This window comes from Coregonus clupeaformis, chromosome 24 (genome assembly GCF_020615455.1).
Source record: "Coregonus clupeaformis isolate EN_2021a chromosome 24, ASM2061545v1, whole genome shotgun sequence".
In the NCBI taxonomy this organism is placed as follows: Eukaryota; Metazoa; Chordata; class Actinopteri; order Salmoniformes; family Salmonidae; genus Coregonus; species Coregonus clupeaformis.
In genome coordinates this window covers 4,032,074-4,052,558 of record NC_059215.1, presented here as the reverse complement: position 1 = coordinate 4,052,558, position 20,485 = coordinate 4,032,074, and the positions used below count along the sequence as shown (strand labels likewise).

The window sequence follows — 20,485 nt, the reverse complement described above, 5'->3', positions numbered from 1 at the left end:
CTCGCTCTAAGCAGGTGGTATCCCACTGTTTGCATTTATTTATTATCAGAGATGGAGGCAGAATAGCCCTTTGGGATGTAGCATCTCATTTTTAAAGGGGATCCTGAAAACAGTTTTTGCAAACACATAACAAGGTTGTGTGTGAATACAGCAGTAACCAAACCAACAACAAAACAGTACAACATGGTAAATATTATATATATTTAAAAAAACTGGTATTTCTTTGTAGAAAAACGAAGGGAAGGAAGTGCTGCTGGAATACAAAAAAATGACCAAGGCACTCTTCATATAATTAGTTTAAAATGCCTTTATTTGAGTTATGGCATGTTCAATCGAACAAAACGTTTAAAACTCTGACGCGTTAAGGCCATGCTGCTGAAACGCTTCAGAGTTGTACACTTTTTGTTTTATTGAACATGCCATAACTAAAATCAAGGCATTTTAAACTAATTATATGAAGAGTGCCTTGGTTCTTTTTTTGTTTTTGAGGTATTTCTTTGTGTTGTTGTCTGCCAGTACTTAAAACTGGTAAAGTCAGGTGAGTATATTATGGGGGGTAATGTGATATTAATGAGTGGGAGTGGCTCCCCGCTGAAGCACTTCCTCTCCTGCTGAGACACATTTCCTGGATTACACTGAGACGGATGGCACCTGCGTCCTGCCACCACACACACACACGCACACACACCAGCACACACACACACACACCAGCACACACACACACCAGCACACACACACACAAGCACGCATGTAAACACACTCGTTCATATACTGTAAAACTTACATTAATAGCCTGGCCGTTTATTTGCTTCAATCAATGAACACAACCGGCGCTTATTAGAGACAGGCTTCTATTTGAGCCAGGCGTCTATTTCCTTAATGCACACAGCTTTTGCTCAATAAAATGTTGAAAAGACTACCACACTGTTTATTGTGACCAGTATTGACATTATAATAACAAATCCACTGCAGATCAGACATGCAAAGACTAGGCTGCCTATCACACACCCCCGGTTTCGTGCTTCAGCACCATTATCTCACTCGTTGCGCCTCTTGTATCCACCGTAGTTGAGCCCCATGTCAAACCACACTGCTGTCTCGTCCATGACAATGATGTTGCTCTCCTTCATCTTCTTTACGGTACTCACTGTAGTTCACTCGCAAGCAATTCATTTAGACCCGGAATCTATTTGAAACAGGCGTTTATTTGCTGAAATGTGTGCCGATGCCCGGCTATTAAAAAGGGACAGCTATTTGAGACTTTGCGTTTAATTGAAGTTTTATGGTACACACACATCTGAAACAACACAATGTTGTTGTGGTGTGATGTGGGTGTTCAGACTTTCACTGTCTGCTCAGTTCATCCCCCTCAGTCTGCTGTGGCTCTACCTTTCTGCTGCGGGAGTCTCCCTGTGGGACTGGACACACACACACACACACACACCAGGGGAGCCCCCCTGCAGGTTTGGTGTTTGAGGCCCAATGACATAAATATAGGCCTCCTCAAACACTTTCCAACCAGCACAGGAAGTGTGTGTATGTGTGTGTGTGTGTGTGTATGTGTGTGTATGTGTGTGTGTGTTTGTACTGTATGTGTGTGCTAAATGTTAAAGGTGAAGATGATTCAGGGAGACAGAGGTACAGAGGCTTGCTATAGACCTGCTTATCTCCCAGCAGGACCAGGGGAGCATGCTGCTCTATCCCCAATATCACACACACACACACACACACACACACACGCACACACACGCACTCACACACACGCACACTCACACGTACTCACACACACACAAGCACACACTCACACACAAACAAGCACACACTAACACACACACACACACACAGACAATAGAGAGCCATAGGAGATGGCATGTCCATAATAATCCACTCTAAGCCTAGTGCTGTACTGGCCCAGCCAGACCATGCACCTGGCACCACTCCACCCTCCTAGCAGCTCCACATTATAGTTTGTGTATGTGTGTGTGTGTGTGTGTGTGTGTGTATGAGTGGAAATTCTAGCTGTCCTCGCGCGTCACACATTGGTCGATGTTATTTGCCTGACATGATCAATATTGTGTACTCAATCAATATAGATGTACAACTTGGCAGAAGTTCAATTCCTGCTTTTACAAAAATGGATATGAAATCAGTGACTCATCTCTTGCTATAACATTCACAATTGAACTTCATTCAATAATCAGACGTTCAATTAATAAGAAAGGTTACTGTATAGGCCTGCTGGAGATTCAGGCTCTAGGGGCAGATCGTTCTCAATGTGGGCTAAGGTTTTAGATCGGAAGTAATTCGTCTGCGCACAAGGAAGAGAGTTGTTTACAAACAGAAGAGAAAGTTGGACCTGTAGCTAACTCAAGACAGACAGTTACGAAATAGCCTAGAAGAATGCATCTCCCAAGTTTTACACTCCGATGGGTTTTTACTTTAAGTAAGTAATATGTTCACGGTTTGAAAATGAAATATGCTAGATTTTAATTTGAATACTAGTCAGCTGTGCTGGCTAGGTAGCTAGCTAACATACTGTTAACGTTAACTCACCTGACAGACATCTGATTCTGACAGTTATTTATTGTGCTCGTAAAGTAACAGTAGCTAGCTAGCTAGATGTTGATGCTTTACCTCGAAATTTGTTTTAATGTGTCATAATTACAGACATGTATTCTCTCTACAACAAGCAAAGTTTTCTGTTGTCATTTGTTCCAGCTGTTGTCGGTTAACGTCATTAGCTAACTAACAGCTCGAGCCAGACTGTGAGACCCTGTTATTCAAACCTTGGGCACGAGGGTGTCAGCAAAGCTCCCTCCTAGCCAACAATGGTATGTTGGGATGTGTTTGGCATTGGGTTACAAAGAGACGTGTGTGCGCGCGAAACAGGTCACGTGGTTGTGTGTGGCATGCTGATGTTTGATGTATACCCACTACCTCATGTCTCCTGTCTTCCAGGTAGCTGAGTAAGAGGAGCAGGTGTGTATGGTTGCAGGTGTGAGACACAACACTGTGTAACCCACCTTGGGTCAGACGTCAGGGAGGATGTCAGATGAGGGGGGCAAGCTGATGCTGAGGCGTCTTGAGGGGCCAATCCACAAAGTTCACTAAAGTAGCCCTGCCAACAGACCTAGAAAGACTACAGAGACACCACAGCAATATACTGAAGGTAATACACACACATGCACATGCATATACACACACACATATACACTACCAGTCAACATTTTGGACACACCAACTCATTCAAGGGTTTTTCTTTATTTTTACATTGTAGAATAATAGTGAAGACATCAAAACACATATAGAATCATGTAGTAACCCAAAAAGTGTTAAACAAATCAAAATATATTTGAGATTTGAGATTCTTCAAATAGCCACCCTTTGGCTTGATGACAGCTTTGTACGCTCTTGGCATTCTCTCAACCAGCTTCACCTGGAATGCTTTTCCAACAGTCTTGAAGGAGTTCCCACATATGTCGAGCACTTGTTGGCTGCTTTTCCTTCACTCTGCCGTCCGACTCATCCCAAACCATCTCAATTGGGTTGAGATCGGGGGATTGTGGAGGCCAGGTCATCTAATGCAGCACTCCATCACTCTCCTTCTTGGTCAAATAGCCCTTACACAGCCTGGAGGTGTGTTGGGTCATTGTCCTGTTGAAAAACAAATGATAGTCCCACTAAGCCCAAACCAGATGTGATGGCGTATCGCTGCATAATGCTGTGGTAGCCATGCTGGTTAAGTGTGCCTTGAATTCTAAAGAAATCACAGACACTGTCACCAGCAAAGCACCCCGACACCATAACACCTCCTCCTCCATGCTTTACGGTGGGAAATACACATGCAGAGATTATCCGTTCACCCACACCACATCTCACAAAGACACGGCGGTTGGAACCAAAAATCTCCTATTTGGACTCCAGACCAAAGGACACATTTCCATCGGTCTAATGTCCATTACTCGTATTTCTTGGCCCAAGCAGGTCTCTTCTTCTTATTGGTGTCCTTTAGTAGTGGTTTCTTTGCAGCAATTAAACCATTAATGCCTGATTCACACAGTCCCCTCTGAACAGTTGATGTTGAGATGTGTCTGTTACTTGAACTCTGCGAAGCATTTATTTGGGCTGCAATTTCTGAGGCTGGTAACTCTATTGAACTTATCCCTCTGCAGCAGAGGTAACTCTGGGTCTTCCATTCCTGTGGCGGTCCTCATGAGAGCCAGTTTCATCATAGCGCTTTGATGGTTTTTGCGACTGCACTTGAAGAAACTTTCAAAGTTCTAGAAATGTTCCGGATTGACTGACCTTCATGTCTTAAAGTAATGATGGACTGTCAATTCTCTTTGCTTATTTGAGCTGTTCTTGCCATAATATGGACTTGGTCTTTTACCAAATAGGGCTATCTTCTATATATATCTTGTCACAACACAACTGATTGGCTCAAATGCATTAAGAAGGAAAGAAATTCCACAAATTAACTTTTAAGAAGGCACACCTGTTAATTGAAATGCATTCCAGGTGACTACCTCATGAAGTTGGTTGAGAGAATGCCAAGAGTGTGCAAAGCTGTCATCAAGGCAAAGGGTGGCTACTTTGAAGAATCTCAAATATAAAATATATTTTGATTTGTTGAACACTTTTTTGGTTACTACGTGATTCCATATGTGTTGTTTCATAGTTGTAATGTCTTCACTATTATTCTACAATATAGAAAATAGTACAAATAAAGAAAAACCCTTGAATGAGTAGGTGTGTCCAAACTTTTGACTGGTACTGTATACACACACATATATACACACATACATTTACATTTTACATTTTTAGTCATTTAGCAGACGCTCTTATCCAGAGCGACTTACAGTTAGTGAGTGCATACATTTTTTCATTCTGGCCCCCCGTGTGAAACGAACCCACAACCCTGGCGTTGCAAGCGCCATGCTCTACCAACTGAGCTACACACACACATACATACACACACACACATATACATACACGCAAATTCACATCACCGACCATTGGAAGTTACTGAAGAACCACACACAGAGAAGCAGCAACTGAGCTTGTTATTGTCTTCCAGTTCCAGCGTAGTGGACAATGGGATCGCCTTCATCAGGAGCACATCAATGCCAGCCGCACTGTGCAGGTAAAACATAGACACACACACATATACACTGGCCTTGTGTTGAATATATACAGTATGTTGTGACTGTGTGCTGTGTGCCTGCAGGAGATCAGGAGCGTGTATGTGAAAGTGAGTGTGCGTTTTAAAAGGGTTTTTGTGTGTGTGTAAAGTGCTGCACGGTGTGTTTTCACAATGAAACAACCATGTCTCTGGAAGTGACCCTGACCGCCACCTCCTTCCCTCACCACACACACACACACACTCAAGACACACCATTCCCCTCAGACCCCTTGGGAGAGGCAGAGTGCTTTCCTGTGTGTGAGTGTGTTTTTTCTGTTTGCTGGGCTGGGTGTGTGTGAGTGTGTAAGGAAGCTGAAGATGGGTGATGATACACAAGGACATGCAGCACAGATAGACTAAGAGAAGTAGAGAGCGAGCAAGAAAGACAGAGGGAGGTGGAGAGAGGGAGAGAGAGGTGGAGGTGGAGAGAGGTGGAGAGAGGTGGAGAGAGGTAGAGAGAGGTGGAGAGAGGTGGAGGAGAGAGAGAGAGGTGGAGAGAGGTGGAGAGAGGTAGAGAGAGGTAGAGAGAGGTAGAGGGAGGTAGAGAGAGGTGGAGAGAGGTGGAGAGAGGTGGAGGTGGAGAGAGGTGGAGAGAGGTGGAGAGAGGTCAAGAGGTGGAGAGAGGTAGAGAGAGGTGAAGAGAGTTGGAGAGAGGTGGAGGTGGAGAGAGGTGGAGGTAGAGAGAGGTAGAGAGAGGTGAAGAGAGCTAGAGAGAGGTGGAGGTAGAGGGAGGTGGAGAGAGGTGGAGGTAGAGAGAGGTAGAGAGAGGTAGAGAGAGGTGGAGAGAGGTGTAGAGAGGTGGAGGTAGAGAGAGGTGGAAGTAGAGAGAGGTGGAGAGAGGTGGAGGTAGAGAGAGGTGGAGAGAGGTAGAGGGAGGTAGAGAGAGGTGGAGAGAGGTGGAGAGAGGTGGAGAGAGGTAGAGGTAGAGAGCGGTGGAGAGAGGTGGAGGTAGAGAGCGGTAGAGAGGTGGAGAGAGGTGGAGGTAGAGAGAGGTAGAGGGAGTTGGAGAGAGGTGGAGGGAGGTGGAGAGAGGTGGAGAGAGGTGAGGTAGAGGGAGGTGGAGAGAGGTGGAGAGAGGTGGAGAGAGGTGGAGAGGTAGAGGGAGGTAGAGAGAGGTAGAGGGAGGTGGAGAGAGGTAGAGGGAGGTGGAGAGAGGTAGAGAGAGGTAGAGGGAGGTGGAGGGAGGTGGAGAGAGGTAGAGAGGTGGAGATGGAGGTAGAGAGAGGTAGAGAGGTGGAGAGAGGTGGAGAGAGGTGGAGAGAGGTAGAGGGAGGTAGAGGGAGGTAGAGGGAGGTGGAGAGAGGTGGAGAGAAGAAGAGAAAAAGACAGCGTCACCCCCCATCTCTCTAGGCAGGAAGTGAAGTCTCTAGCAGGAAGTGGGCTCCTCTGCTTTCTGTATTTCTGTCTGCACTAATCATTTTCATCCATCACTCATCCCTTTCTCCTAACTGTGAATATTATTATAGACCCCCCCCTGCTGCTCATCCCTTTCTCCTAACTGTGAATATTATTATAGACCCCCCCCCCCGCTCATCCCTTTCTCCTAACTGTGAATATTATTATAGACCCCCCCCTGCTGCTCATCCCTTTCTCCTAACTGTGAATATTATTATAGACCCCCCTCCCCTGCTGCTCATCCCTTTCTCCTAACTGTGAATATTATTATAGACCCCCCTCCCCTGCTGCTCATCCCTTTCTCCTAACTGTGAATATTATTATAGACCCCCCCTCCCCTGCTGCTCATCCCTTTCTCCTAACTGTGAATATTATTATAGACCCCCCTGCTGCTCATCCCTTTCTCCTAACTGTGAATATTATTATAGACCCCCCTGCTGCTCATCCCTTTCTCCTAACTGTGAATATTATTATAGACCCCCCCTCCCCTGCTGCTCATCCCTTTCTCCTAACTGTGAATATTATTATAGACCCCCTGCTGCTCATCCCTTTCTCCTAACTGTGAAAATTATTATAGACCCCCCCCCCCCTGCTGCTCATCCCTTTCTCCTAACTGTGAATATTATTATAGACCTCCCCCCCCGCTCATCCCTTTGAGGGAGTAGGTTAGGTAGTTTAGACGTCACAATACAGATCACTACCACTTCCACACTCCATTCCCCCAGGGGGCAGCAGCAACCTTGTCCAGGTGGTTGATAAGCACATTAGGTGCTGTCAATTAGGGTGATTGTCAGTCAGAGTGCCAGCTTGGAGAGCCTGCTGGTTTGTTTTGGAGTCTGTAGTTTGGGCATGCCTTTGCTATTTTTCCTTCTTGAACATATTTATGTTTCGTCACCATCTGATCAAATAATAATCCGCTTGGAGAACCAAGAGGTCAAGACGGAGCTGGCCCTGGACCTAAGGTACGGTAGCTGTCTCCTGGGTACATACATTCACACCTGGACGCATACGCTGATTTCTCACACAGACACACATCAAATCAGGTTACAGACCAGTTAACTAGGCCTAAGACCCCTAGACTTAGTGAGTGCAACAATATTAGCAGGTTAGTGAATGGGTTTCGTAACACCCTGTGTGTGTGAGAGCGTGTGGCAGGGCCTATTAAGCACCATGTGTGTCTGGTTCTCCCTGGTGTTTACTGTGTGTTTGTCTGGAGAGATGGAGTCCTGCTGCTTTACTGACTGGCTGACTGACTGACACACACCGATGGCTGAGTGACTGACTGACTGACATACAGCTGTCTCAGGGGTCCTCCCCCTCCATATCCCCTTCCCCCAGAGACAACAACAGCCTGAAAACACACAAATATGGACCAGTTACACACTCCTACACACCTCTCAATCAGTAGCCTTTAGTTATGTAAATTCCTTTTGCCAATTTCTTCTGACAGATTTGTAAGAAATCCTCTTCGATGTAAAGTCCCCTGTTTAGGGGACCTGCATGGTTCTTATACCGGTTCTGACCGACATTTTCGCTTATAAATTGATGTGTGGACACCATTGATCGAAATGACTTGCATTGAGCGGTAGCCCTGATTCTTACGGACACAGTAGTATGTCTCTTATGCCTGTATGAAGCAGCATATGCCTGGAATCCTTCCATTGTAACGCAGCAGGGGAGAGTGGTTTTTGTCGCTGTAGCACATTCAGAGATCGATTTATAACCAGTAATCTAAAATAATTCATAGCAAAAACCACTTTCTTTTTGTGATATACGGGCAATATTAATATGAGATGAAAGGCGAGTTCCTAACGAGTTCAGGAAGCCAAGCTAGAGCTCTGTGAGACGTTCACAGTGATGGGGCAGATGTTTTGATCAAGAGACCTTTTAGAAAATATGCACAACACTAAATATACAAATATGTATTTTACAGAAACCTTATAGTTAGTCGTTTTATAAATTGATTATACTATATCTAGAAAAAGATATAAGTAATTTCAAGCCTTATTCATACAGTTTTGTTGAATAGGATATACAGCATATAAAATAATTCATATTTTTATATTTTTATCATATTTGTACTTGACCTTGTGTCCTCAAAAGTGACTACACCTCAGCAGTTTATAACTGTTTTACCAGAAAGGTGACATTTTTACCTTTCTTGGAGTATGCAGCATTACTAGTTATTGTTTATGTCCCTCTCATGGTAAATAATTACTTTTGGGGATTACGTAGATTTCATTTAAGAGGTTTTAATCTACCTTCTCCAGCAGCGCAAAAGTTCATTCACCTGTTAATGTTCTTATTGTTGATGTTCTTAGTGTGTGTGTGTGTGTCTCTGTGTGCATGTCTTTGTGTGTGTGTGTTATCTGTGAAGCATATGATAACAGGTCTTTAGCGTTCTGACAGGTGTGTCTTCCCTGTGCCCATATCGGCTCAATGCTAATCCAGTCTGCAGCTGTGTGTGTGTATGTTTATTCATCATGTCTAATTAGCGTGTGAGTGGGAGCATCTATTGGTCATGACCTCCTGACCCCTGCCCTGGTCTGCCCTGGGGCTGATGGGGAGGCTGTAATTCCCCTGTCATCCCCAGGGCACAACCAGGGAAGGGGGTCTGACACCCTCATACTTCCCCCTTCTCACTCCTCCTCCCAGCAGAGACACTGGAACCGGTCTGTCTGTATTAGGGTGTATTTCTCTCTCTCGTGCCTCTTTTTAAAATCTATCTGTTGGGGAGTTGAACTACTTGTTGAACCTCTCTCTCACTCCCTCTCTGTAGCAGTTGAGGGCTAATGTTAGAGAGATGGAGAAGCTGTGTGGACGTGTCCGCCCGGAGGACGGCCCCGCCCTGGAGAGGCTGGTTCAGCCAATCAGAGACCGAGCATCTGCTGCCGCGCAAGACTTCCTACTCCTGCATTCTAACCCCGCCCCTCTGCCACAGACACCACACCCCCCAGACCACTCATCCTCAGGTAGCACCGCCCCTTCCCCTCTATTCAACTTCATCACTTTATTCCATTCTATGGCAGCCATGTTAGCCCTTCATTTTTTGACCAATAAACCAACTAATAAACAATCTAAATGCTCATTATGAATTTAAGAATTTCAGAGGCAGTAACATGTCCAGATCTAAAGTTGGTCACTCTGGTTCTCACTGATCTTGTCCATTAGGTGGTTCCCATGGTGATGATGTGGGCAGGGAGCCCCCTCCTGTCAATCAAACGCAGCTCCTCCTCCCAGTGATCCCCCTCAACGAGAGTGCTGCCGAGTCCTGGGACACCCTGGAGGAGGTGGGACTATTTGGGCCCCTTGTACTATATTCACAAATTGTCATAATAATAGATTAAGAGAGCATAATATTTATTCATGTCTTTAATATCTCATACGGTAGGTTTCTGTTAGTGTCTGGGTTACTGTTGCTGTGTTAATATGAGATTCTGTTTGTCAGGACCTGAAGGAGCTCAGCGGTTTGGTGACCGAGTTCTCTCTGCTGGTCCATGTGAGTATGCCATGTACAGTGCATTCGGAAAGTATTCAGACCCCTTGACTTTTTTTTCTCCACATTTTGTTACGTTAAAGCCTAATTCTAAAATGGATCCAATAGTTTTTTCCCCCTAATCAATCTACACACAAAACCCCATAATGACAAAGCAAAAACTGTTTTTTTTAAACATTTTTGCAAATGTATAAAAAAAAAAACTGAAATATCACATTTACATAAGTAAAGTACTCAGTACTTTGCTGAAGCACCTTTGGCAGTGATTACAGCCTCAAGTCTTCTTGGGTATGACGCTACAAGCTTGGGGAGTTTCTTCCATTCTTCTCTGCAGATCCTCTCAAGCTCTGTGAGGTTGGATGGGGAGTGTCGCTGCACAGCTATTTTCAGGTCTCTCCAGAGATTTTCGATTGGGTTCAAGTCCGGGCTCTGGCTGGGCCACTCAAGGACATTCAGAGACGTGTCCCGAAGCCACTCCTGCGTTGTCTTGGCTGTGTGCTTAGGGTCGTTGTCCTGTTGGAAGGTGAACCTTCGCCCCAGTCAGGTCCTGAGTGCTCTGGAGCAGATTTTCATCAATGATCTCTCTGTACTTTGCTCCGTTCATCGTTCCCTCGATCCTGACTAGTCTACCAGTCCCTGCTGCTGAAAAACATCCCCACAGCATAATGTTGCCACCACCATGCTTCACCGTAGGGATGGTGCTAGGTTTCCTCCAGCCACTCTACCATAAAGGCCTGATTGGTGGAGTGCTGCACATCTCCACAGAGGAACTCTGGAGCTCTGTCAGAGTCACCATCGGGTTCTTGGTCACCTCCCTGACCAAGGCCCTTCTACCCGATTGCTCAGTTTGGCTGGGCGGCCAGCTCTAGGAAGAGTCTGGGTGGTTCCAAACTTCTTCCATTTAAGAATGATCTTCAATGCTGCAGAAATGTGTTGGTACCCTTCCCCAGATCTGTGCCTCGACACAATCCTGTCTCAGAGCTCTACGGACAATTCCTTCGACCTCATGGCTTGGTTTTTGCTCTGACATGCACTGTCAACTGTGGGACCTTATATAGACAGGTGTGTGCATTCCAAATCATGTCCAATCAATTTAATTTACCACAGGTGGACTCCAATCAAGTTGTAGAAACATCTCAAGGATGATCAATGGAAACAGGATGCACCTGAGCTCAATTTCGAGTCTCATAGCAAAGGGTCTGAATACTTATGTAAATAAGGTATTTCAAAAAACCTGTTTTCACTTTGCCATTATGGGTTATTGTGTGTAAATTGATGAGGACAATTTTTTTTACAATCCATTTTAGAATAAGGTTGTAACATAACCAAATGTGGAAAAAGAGAAGGGGTCTGAATACTTTCCAAATGCACTGTGTGTGTGTGTATGTGATTTGAGTGTTGACAAGGTCAGCAGACAGTGCCTCTCTGGTGTCTAATGAGGGAGGATGAATGACAGGGACAGGGCTACGTAACACAGATAGCCTGCTGTGGCTACGCTAACCATGCTGTTAGCACACAGGGCATTGAGGGCACTGACAGACAGTGTAGTGAGCGACAGCTAACCTAGCGTCTGTCTGTCTGGTTGTATTCCTGCTGGGGCTCCTTAGAGAGCAGGTCACAGCACACCACAGGTTACTGGAGTGGGGCTGCAGGCAGGTGTACTGGAGGGGGAGGGGGGATGGTGGAAAATGGGCCATGGGGGAGAGGTGGGAGACGAGAGAGGAGAGGAGGGGGCTGTGTGTCCATGGGGAGCAGAGAGGAGAGTGCCGTGGGAGAGAACCCAGGCAACAGGGCGTATGTTGGGCCAGGAGGAAAACAGACGACTCCGATTATCACTCTATCCTCTGGGAACGAGAGCGTGATAGAAGGAGGGAGAGTGGGAGGAAGGGAGGGCTTAAAAATGGTGAGAGAGGAGGGCAGAAAGAGGTGTAGAGAGATTTAGAGAGGAGGGAGGGAGAGAGAGAGAGAGAGAGACGAGACAGAGAGGAGATTGTGTGTGTGTTGGAGGAGAGAGCATAGAGATGTTTTTAGTGCTGTGGTCTCTCTGGGGTGACTGGTGTCGTTCAGGGACCAATACTCAGCCTCTCAACCACAGGGTAAACACTGCTGTGTGTCGGTGTGTGTACCTGCCTGGGGATTTGAGAGAGGGATGGAGAGAGAGAGACAGGCAAGGTGAGATGTTCAGCCTGCTAGTGTCTGACTGAAGCACTCATCTCCCCCTGTTACACTGGCTGGAGCCTAGAAGCTCCAACAACCATACAGTGAGGGAAAAAAGTATTTGATCCCCTGCTGATTTTGTATGTTTGCCCACTGACAAAAACATGACAAGTCTATAATTTTAATGGTATGTTTATTTGAACAGTGAGAGACAGAATAACAACAACAAAAATCCAGAAAAACGCATGTCAAAAATGTTATAAATTGATTTGCATTTTAATGAGGGAAATAAGTATTTGACCCCTCTGCAAAACATGACTTAGTACTTGGTGGCAAAACCCTTGTTGGCAATCACAGAGGTCAAACGTTTCTTGTAGTTGGCCACCAGGTTTGCACACATCTCAGGAGGGATTTTGTTCCACTCCTCTTTGCAGATCTTCTCCAAGTCATTAAGGTTTCAAGGCTGACGTTTGGCAACTCGAACCTTCAGCTCCCTCCACAGATTTTCTATGGGATTAAGGTCTGGAGACTGGCTAGGCCACTCCAGGACCTTAATGTGCTTCTTCTTGAGCCACTCCTTTGTTGCCTTGGCCGTGTGTTTTGGGTCATTGTCATGCTGGAATACCCATCCACGACCCATTTTCAATGCCCTGGCTGAGGGAAGGAGGATCTCACCCAAGATTTAACGGTACATGGCCCCGTCCATCGTCCCTTTGATGCGGTGAAGTTGTCCTGTCCCCTTAGCAGAAAAACACCCCCAAAGCATAATGTTTCCACCTCCATGTTTGACGGTGGGGATGGTGTTCTTGGGGTCATAGGCATCATTCCTCCTCCTCTAAACACGGCAAGTTGAGTTTATGCCAAAGAGCTCCATTTTGGTCTCATCTGACCACAACACTTTCACCCAGTTCTCCTCTGAATCATTCAGATGTTCATTGGCAAACTTCAGACGGGCCTGTATATGTGCTTTCTTGAGCAGGGGGACCTTGCGGGGGCTGCAGGATTTCAGTCCTTCACGGCGTAGTGTGTTACCAATTGTTTTCTTGGTGACTATGGTCCCAGCTGCCTTGAGATCATTGACAAGATCCTCCCGTGTAGTTCTGGGCTGATTCCTCACCGTTCTCATGATCATTGCAACTCCACGAGGTGAGATCTTGCATGGAGCCCCAGGCAGAGGGAGATTGACAATTCTTTTGGGTTTCTTCCATTTGCGAATAATCGCACCAACTGTTGTCACCTTCTCACCAAGCTGCTTGGCGATGGTCTTGTAGCCCATTCCAGCCTTGTGTAGGTCTACAATCTTGTCACTGACATCCTTGGAGAGCTCTTTGGTCTTGGCCATGGTGGAGAGTTTGGAATCTGATTGATTGATTGCTTCTGTGGACAGGTGTCTTTTATACAGGTAACAAGCTGAGATTAGGAGCACTCCTTTTAAGAGTGTGCTCCTAATCTCAGCTCGTTACCTGTATAAAAGACACCTGGGAGCCAGAATTCTTTCTGATTGAGATGGGGTCAAATACTTATTTCCCTCATTAAAATGCAATTCAATTTATAACATTTTTGACATGAGTTTTTCTGGATTTTTTTGTTGTTATTCTGTCTCTCACTGTTCAAATAAACCTACCATTAAAATTATAGACTGATCATTTCTTTGTCAGTGGGCAAACGTACAAAATCAGCAGGGGATCAAATATCTGGGTTAAATTTTGACATTTTTGCCAAGATCTTAGTCGCACAATTTTACATCTAAAATGTTTGGTGCTGTATTTTCTCAAGTGAAAACATGTGCATGAAAACGAGCCGTCTCTCGTTGAATGACAACAAACATTTAATTGAAGAATCCCTGTAGCCTGGCGGGTAGGAGCGTTGGGCCAGTAACTGACAAGGTAAAAATCTGTCGTTCTGCCCCTGAGCAAGGTTTTAGCTGAGTAAGGCAGCCCCCTGCACTTCTCTGATTCAGAGGGGTTGGGTTAAATGAGGAAGACACATTTCAGTTGAACGCATTCAGTTGTACAACTGACTAGGTATCCTTCTTTCCCTTTCCCTACTATTGACCAATCACAGACGAAGGGGCATAGACTACGAAGGGGCGTAGACTTCGGCTACCGACTTTGGCTTGCCTCTAGAAAATGTTTTGGGGGCACGGCCGAAAAAACCCTCACCTAAGACCAAAACGAACAAAAGCGTAACAAAATGTAGAATATATGCACAACTGGGAAGCATGCGGATGCCTTCAGGGAGAGGAGAATGATGGAGGGAGGGGACCGTAACGGAGAGGAGGGAGTTAGGAGGCAGTAAGGGAGAGGAGGGAGTTAGGAGGCAGTAAGGGAGAGGAGGGAGTTAGGAGGCAGTAAGGGAGAGGAGGGAGTTAGGAGGCAGTAAGGGAGAGGAGGGAGTTAGGAGGCACTAAGGGAGAGGAGGAGGAGGTTAGGAGGCAGTAAGGGAGAGGAGGGAGTTAGGAGGCACTGAGGGAGTTAGGAGGCAGTAAGGGAGAGGAGGGTTAGGAGGCACTAAGGGAGAGGAGGGAGTTAGGAGGCAGAAAGGGAGAGGAGGGAGTTAGGAGGCACTGAGGGAGAGGAGGGAGTTAGGAGGCACTGAGGGAGAGGAGGGAGTTAGGAGGCACTGAGGGAGAGGAGGGAGTTAGGAGGCACTGAGGGAGAGGAGGGAGTTAGGAGGCACTGAGGGAGAGGAGGGAGTTAGGAGGCACTGAGGGAGTTAGGAGGCAGTAAGGGAGAGGAGGGTTAGGAGGCAGAAAGGGAGAGGAGGGACTTAGAAAAGCTCTGGATTTATCATAGTTATGACTGAAACCCCTAAAATGTATACCTGTAGTCTGAATATTATCTATCCATATGTAATAAGTAGCTAATGTAAAAATGTACCATGTCCGTAAAATGTATATAGTATGTAACAACAAGAAGTAAAATAAGGAGGGATAGATGGAGATTAGGATGGATGGTGTCCAGCACACAGGGAGAGGAGGACAGCTGCCACTCTGAATATTTCATGAGCTCCTCACAATAACCCCCAGACCCCCTCCTGCCCCAATATAATCTCCCCTAGACCCTACACCCCCATCACCCCCCCACAGACACACACTCATCTGTGGTGCTGTGTTGAGAGGGACCAAGCCAGCGTTGTGTGTGTGTCTCCAGTGTATAAACCCTGTGTGTATGTGTGTGTGTCAGTCCCAGCAGGAGAAGATTGACAGCATCGAGGAGAACGTCAACACAGCAGCAGCCAACGTGGAGGAGGGGACCAGGAGCCTCGGGAAGGTTCGTGTGAGCATGTACTTGTGTGTGATGTTTGGGAGATCGATGGCACTTTGCCTCCCAGCCATTCTACAGCGTTTGTCCCTATTGATCCAGCAGAATACGGAGGAAAGCTGAAATTACAGAAATAGAGAGAATAAATGGAGAGAGGTGTTAAGAGGTACAGTGATGGAGGGAGGGAGAGAGAGAGGGGTTCAGAGGTACAGTGATGGAGGGAGGTAGAGAGAGAGGGGTTAAGAGGTACAGTGATGGAGGGAGGGAGGGAGAGAGAGGGGTTAAGAGGTACAGTGATGGAGGGAGGGAGAGAGAGAGGGGTTAAGAGGTACAGTGATGGAGGGAGGGAGAGAGAGAGGGGGTTAAGAGGTACAGTGATGGAGGGAGGGAGAGAGAGAGAGGGGTTAAGAGGTACAGTAATGGAGGGAGGGAGGGAGGGAGAGAGAGAGGGGTTAAGAGGTACAGTGATGGAGGGAGGGAGAGAGAGAGGGGTTGATTAGGGGGTGTTGTGAATGGAGAGCGCAAGGGTGTGTGTGTGTGTGTGTGGCAGTGAGTGGGTGCAGGAGGCGAGGAGAGTTATGAAGGGCTATTTAATAGCTCTTCAGGAGCAGCGTTTGGCCTCCCACTGTTGGCTCAATACACACACACAGAATAAAGTCAGACTGACAGTTCAATACCCACTGACATATTACAAGCTGAGTGTGGTATGACTTGTGAGTTCTATACTGCTGAACATATGCTGTCTATTTAAGTGTAAATATACCACCTCTCACCCCATGTTTTGACTGATAAATGGAACTTCAACTCAATTCAACTTCCTGAATTGATGAAGTTGAAATGGGATTGAGCCCACATTGAAGTCCAGAACATCCTTGGGTAGGGGTGTGGCTGTGCTGTTAAGGCGTCCGCATGCTTCCCAGCCGAAACAGTTTGGAAGAGTTTGTGCATATATTATGACGACATTTTGTGACGTTTTTGTTCGTTTTGGACTTCGGTGAGGGTTTTTTCGGCTGTTCGGGCACACATTTTGTTCTGGAGGCAAGCCGAAGTTCGAAGCCGAAGTCTACGCCCCTTCGTTGGTGATGGGTCAACAGTAGGGAGTCTTCAATAAAGTCTTTGTTGTCATTCAATGAGAAACGACTCGTTTTCGTGCACATTTTTTCATTGAGAAATACTGCACCAAACATCTTAGTTGGATGTAAAACTGCGCAACTAAGATCTCCTCGTCAACAACGTCAAAATTAATGACAGATTTCTTGAGTTATCTTAGATTAATTCTGACTATTTTGAGGAAGTGTATACTGGCTATGGCATCTCTAGTCCTATTGCTGCTTTTTTCTCGTTTTTCAAGCGCAGGTCTTTTAAGGGAGTATGCGAGCACGCTTGTTCGGTTCGGCTAGCTGAGTTCGGCTAGGCGCCAGCCGAACTGAAGCATGCTGACGCCTTTAGAAGCTGTGTGTGTGTGGATAGAAGAGGTGTCAGAAACAGCTGTGTGTGTGTGGATAGAAGAGGTGTCAGACACAGCAGTGTGTGTGGATAGAAGAGGTGTCAGACACAGCAGTGTGTGTGCGTATAGAAGAGGTGTCAGACACAGCAGTGTGTGTGTGGATAGAAGAGGTGTCAGACACAGCTGTGTGTGTGTGTGGATAGAAGAGGTGTCAGACACAGCAGTGTGTGTGGATAGAAGAGGTGTCAGACACAGCAGTGTGTGTGCGTATAGAAGAGGTGTCAGACACAGCAGTGTGTGTGTGGATAGAAGAGGTGTCAGACACAGCAGTGTGTGTGCGTATAGAAGAGGTGTCAGACACAGCAGTGTGTGTTTGAAGATGTGTTATCTGCCATCAGGCCAGGTGCCATTACACACACCCCTGCTTTACCAACACCCTGTACTCTGAACTTTCAACTCACCTCTGATTTAATTAAAATGACCTTCGTTGCCATGAGGTGAGGGGGTGGGAGGGCGTTTGAACTGGATTAATTTAACTGTTAATCAACCGTGGGAGGGGGTAGTGTGTGTGTGGCGGAATGTTCAGAGGAGTCACTCATTTATGGCCATCAGTCTAAAGGAGCGTCTTCCTCTCTGAAGATAACTGTAATAATAAACACACACACCTCATTTCTCAGATTTTAATAAATGTGGATAATTAAAGTCTACAGCTTTGATGATGGAGTGTGCGTGTGTGCATGTGTTGCTGTTTGTGTGGGTACATTTGTGTGTGTGATCATGAAAGGCCAGGTAGATCTGAAGACTTCTCGCTTACTGTGTGTCTTAGAACATCAAAGGAATACCCCCCGAGTGTGTCTGTGTGTGTTTATTATTGACTGTGTGTGTGTGTGTGTGATGTGTGTTGATTTGTCCCTATCGAAGTTTCTTATTTCCTTGTCTTTTTAATTGAATTTTAAGAAGCTTTATTGGCATAAAAAGAGAAGAAACCTTTACTGTCAATGCATGTAGTGACTCTTCTATCCCCTCTCTCCAGGCGGTGGGCTACAGGCTGGCAGTGTTACCCGTGGCAGGGGCAGTGTTAGGGGGGGTGTTGGGGGGTCCGCTGGGCCTACTAGTGGGGTTCAAGGCAGCGGGGGTGGCAGCTGCGCTAGGAGGGGGGGCTCTGGGGTTTGCGGGGGGGAACCTGGTCCAGAAGAAACGCAGAGCCAGAGTAGAGTTCCAGATGAACCAGCTCACTGCACCCCCTACGGAACCAGAACCACCGCTGGAAAAGGACAAGTGACCTCTGATTGGTTGTGGAGGGACCTCTGACCTCCAGAAGCCTACACTGGTCCAGGTACTGCCCGACTACATTGCAGACGCATGCTAGAGCTTACATGTCAGCTAACCACATCATATGATATAGCAATCTGATGCCCGAGTGCACAGTCGATTAAGTTGCGCAAAACCATTGGCTGATGCAATACAACGCCTGCGCATCTAGTCGGGCAGGAACTCGACCAAGATATCCCTCAGACTAACTGTCCATCCGACTGACCACTCAACTGACTGACCGCTCGAACAATCTGCTGTTTGACTAATAGACTTGCTCTCTTTACTGTGGTAAAAAGGAACTCCTCCTCCTCGCTGCCAATAGACAGAGGAGAGAGGTCTGCCAAGAGAGGCCTGCAACTGGGATCTACCACTGCCCAATCAATAGGACTTTTAAACATCGTAGGAGAGCCTTGTTGAGGACCTGAGTATGAGAGGGAGGTGTGTGTGAATGCCGTGTTTGTTGAGTGTGATGTATGTTTGCTAGGTCTGTTGGCTTTGTATTTAAAACTTGAAAGTAACTGTCCAGTGTTTCCAGATTTCGATGAAATATTACCTATACATTTTTGCAATATAAGTGAAATAGTTTTCCTTCCAAATTTTTTTAAAATTATGTTAAAAAGCAGCTTTTCTGTGTTGGAATGGTGCAGGCGTACCCCAACAACAGAATGGTGTGGGCGTATACTGGTCTTAAAAATATTAATGCGAGTACACCGCTGATTGGCCAGCTCATCCTCCTCAGGATGACATCATCCTCTATGAGGAAATAGCAAGGATTTTTGAAACGGTCTGTTGAGATACAAGTTTGAGGTTGGATTATTTATTTTTCTCCAGTTTATGCTTTGGGCACAAATACGAGTCAACAACATTATTTGGGTATGAGATAACAGAACTTTCACTAGACAGTTACTTTAAGTGTATGATTATATATTGATTAATTGGTTTTATTTGTGGTTATGAAAATACGTGCATTATTAATAGCAAACACTACAAAGCCTGCCTGGTTTTGGAACATAAGTCATGCTGTTTGGTGCCTTTATATTACAGACGGAGAGATGGTTGTTTTATTAAAGTCATGTTGTTATACTGTGTTTCTTGGACAGTCTTAACTACCCTCAGTCTGTATGAAATACACACACACACACACACACAAAGCCAGACACTGCCTGGGTCGAGCAGTCACCCATCTCTCTCTATTTCTCTAGTTTATGAACTCATTGATGTTTGTCTCTGTGTTTATCTGAGTCTGCCGATATGTCTGCTGCTCTGCTTTGAGTATACAGGTCATTAACAGAGGGAGAGGAGGAGGTATAAACAGCAGTAAATGTCAAGACTGTGTCCTGGTCTGAACCCTGCTGGAGAGGAGAGGCCTGCTCTCTGACAGACTGGAGAGGAGAGGCCTGCTCTCTCTGACAGACTGGAGAGGAGAGGCCTGCTCTCTGACAGACTGGAGAGGAGAGGCCTGCTCTCTGACAGACTGGAGAGGAGAGGCCTGCTCTCTGACAGACTGGAGAGGAGAGGCCTGCTCTCTCTGACAGACTGGAGAGGAGAGGCCTGCTCTCTCTGACAGACTGGAGAGGAGAGGCCTGCTCTCTCTGACAGACTGTAGAGGAGAGGCCTGTTCTCTCTGACAGACTGGAGAGGAGAGGCCTGCTCTCTCTGACAGACTGGAGAGGAGAGGCCTGCTCTCTCTGACAGACTGGAGAGGAGAGGCCTGCTCTCTCTGACAGACTGGAGAGGAGAGGCCTGCTCTCTCTGACAGACTGGAGAGGAGAGGCCTGCTCTCTCTGACAGACTGGAGAGGAGAGGCCTGCTCTCTCTGACAGACTAGAGTGTCTGAATTTGACAAACTGGGGAGCAGAGAAAGGTTAGGAGGATAAACATGGCTATCCTGGGTGTACCCATTACCAGGTAGAAAGTGATGATTGTTCAGCTTGTGATGTAGATGTGTGTGGGTGAGCGTGAGAGAGAGAGGCCTGAGGCCAAAGTTGCCCCTCTTAAAAGTGCCGTCAGAGAGACAGGTCACACCAGATGTCATCTACTAGAACAGTGACCTGTAACCTCTGAACTAATCTATGTGATGATTTACTGGTGTTTTATGTTGCCAAAGAAAACCAAGAAAACCTGCTTCTGATGAAGTGTGTGTGTGTGATGAGTCTTATCTGTAGAACTGCACTGAACAAACAGACTCAACACACAAGATCCTGTAAAATGGTTTAATTTACTTTTTTATT

At 46.2% G+C, this 20,485-nt stretch overlaps 1 protein-coding gene and 1 long non-coding RNA gene across 2 annotated transcripts; both read left to right on the top strand.

The window, feature by feature from the left end:
- Positions 1 to 2,311: 2,311 nt before the first annotated feature.
- stx17 (syntaxin 17) lies at positions 2,312 to 19,342 on the top strand. The gene is given in 10 exon segments (XM_045206989.1): positions 2,312 to 2,443; positions 2,719 to 2,831; positions 2,959 to 3,099; positions 3,101 to 3,169; positions 5,078 to 5,143; positions 9,357 to 9,549; positions 9,749 to 9,867; positions 10,026 to 10,076; positions 15,416 to 15,502; positions 17,974 to 19,342. Coding segments are annotated over 8 exon segments (888 nt in total). The 5' UTR covers positions 2,312 to 2,443; positions 2,719 to 2,831; positions 2,959 to 3,045; the 3' UTR covers positions 18,223 to 19,342.
- Positions 19,343 to 19,762: 420 nt separating this feature from the next.
- Positions 19,763 to 20,389, top strand: LOC123481835. Its single transcript, XR_006657336.1, has 2 exons — positions 19,763 to 19,856; positions 20,083 to 20,389. It is a non-coding gene; the product is annotated as an uncharacterized LOC123481835 (long non-coding RNA).
- Positions 20,390 to 20,485: the final 96 nt, after the last annotated feature.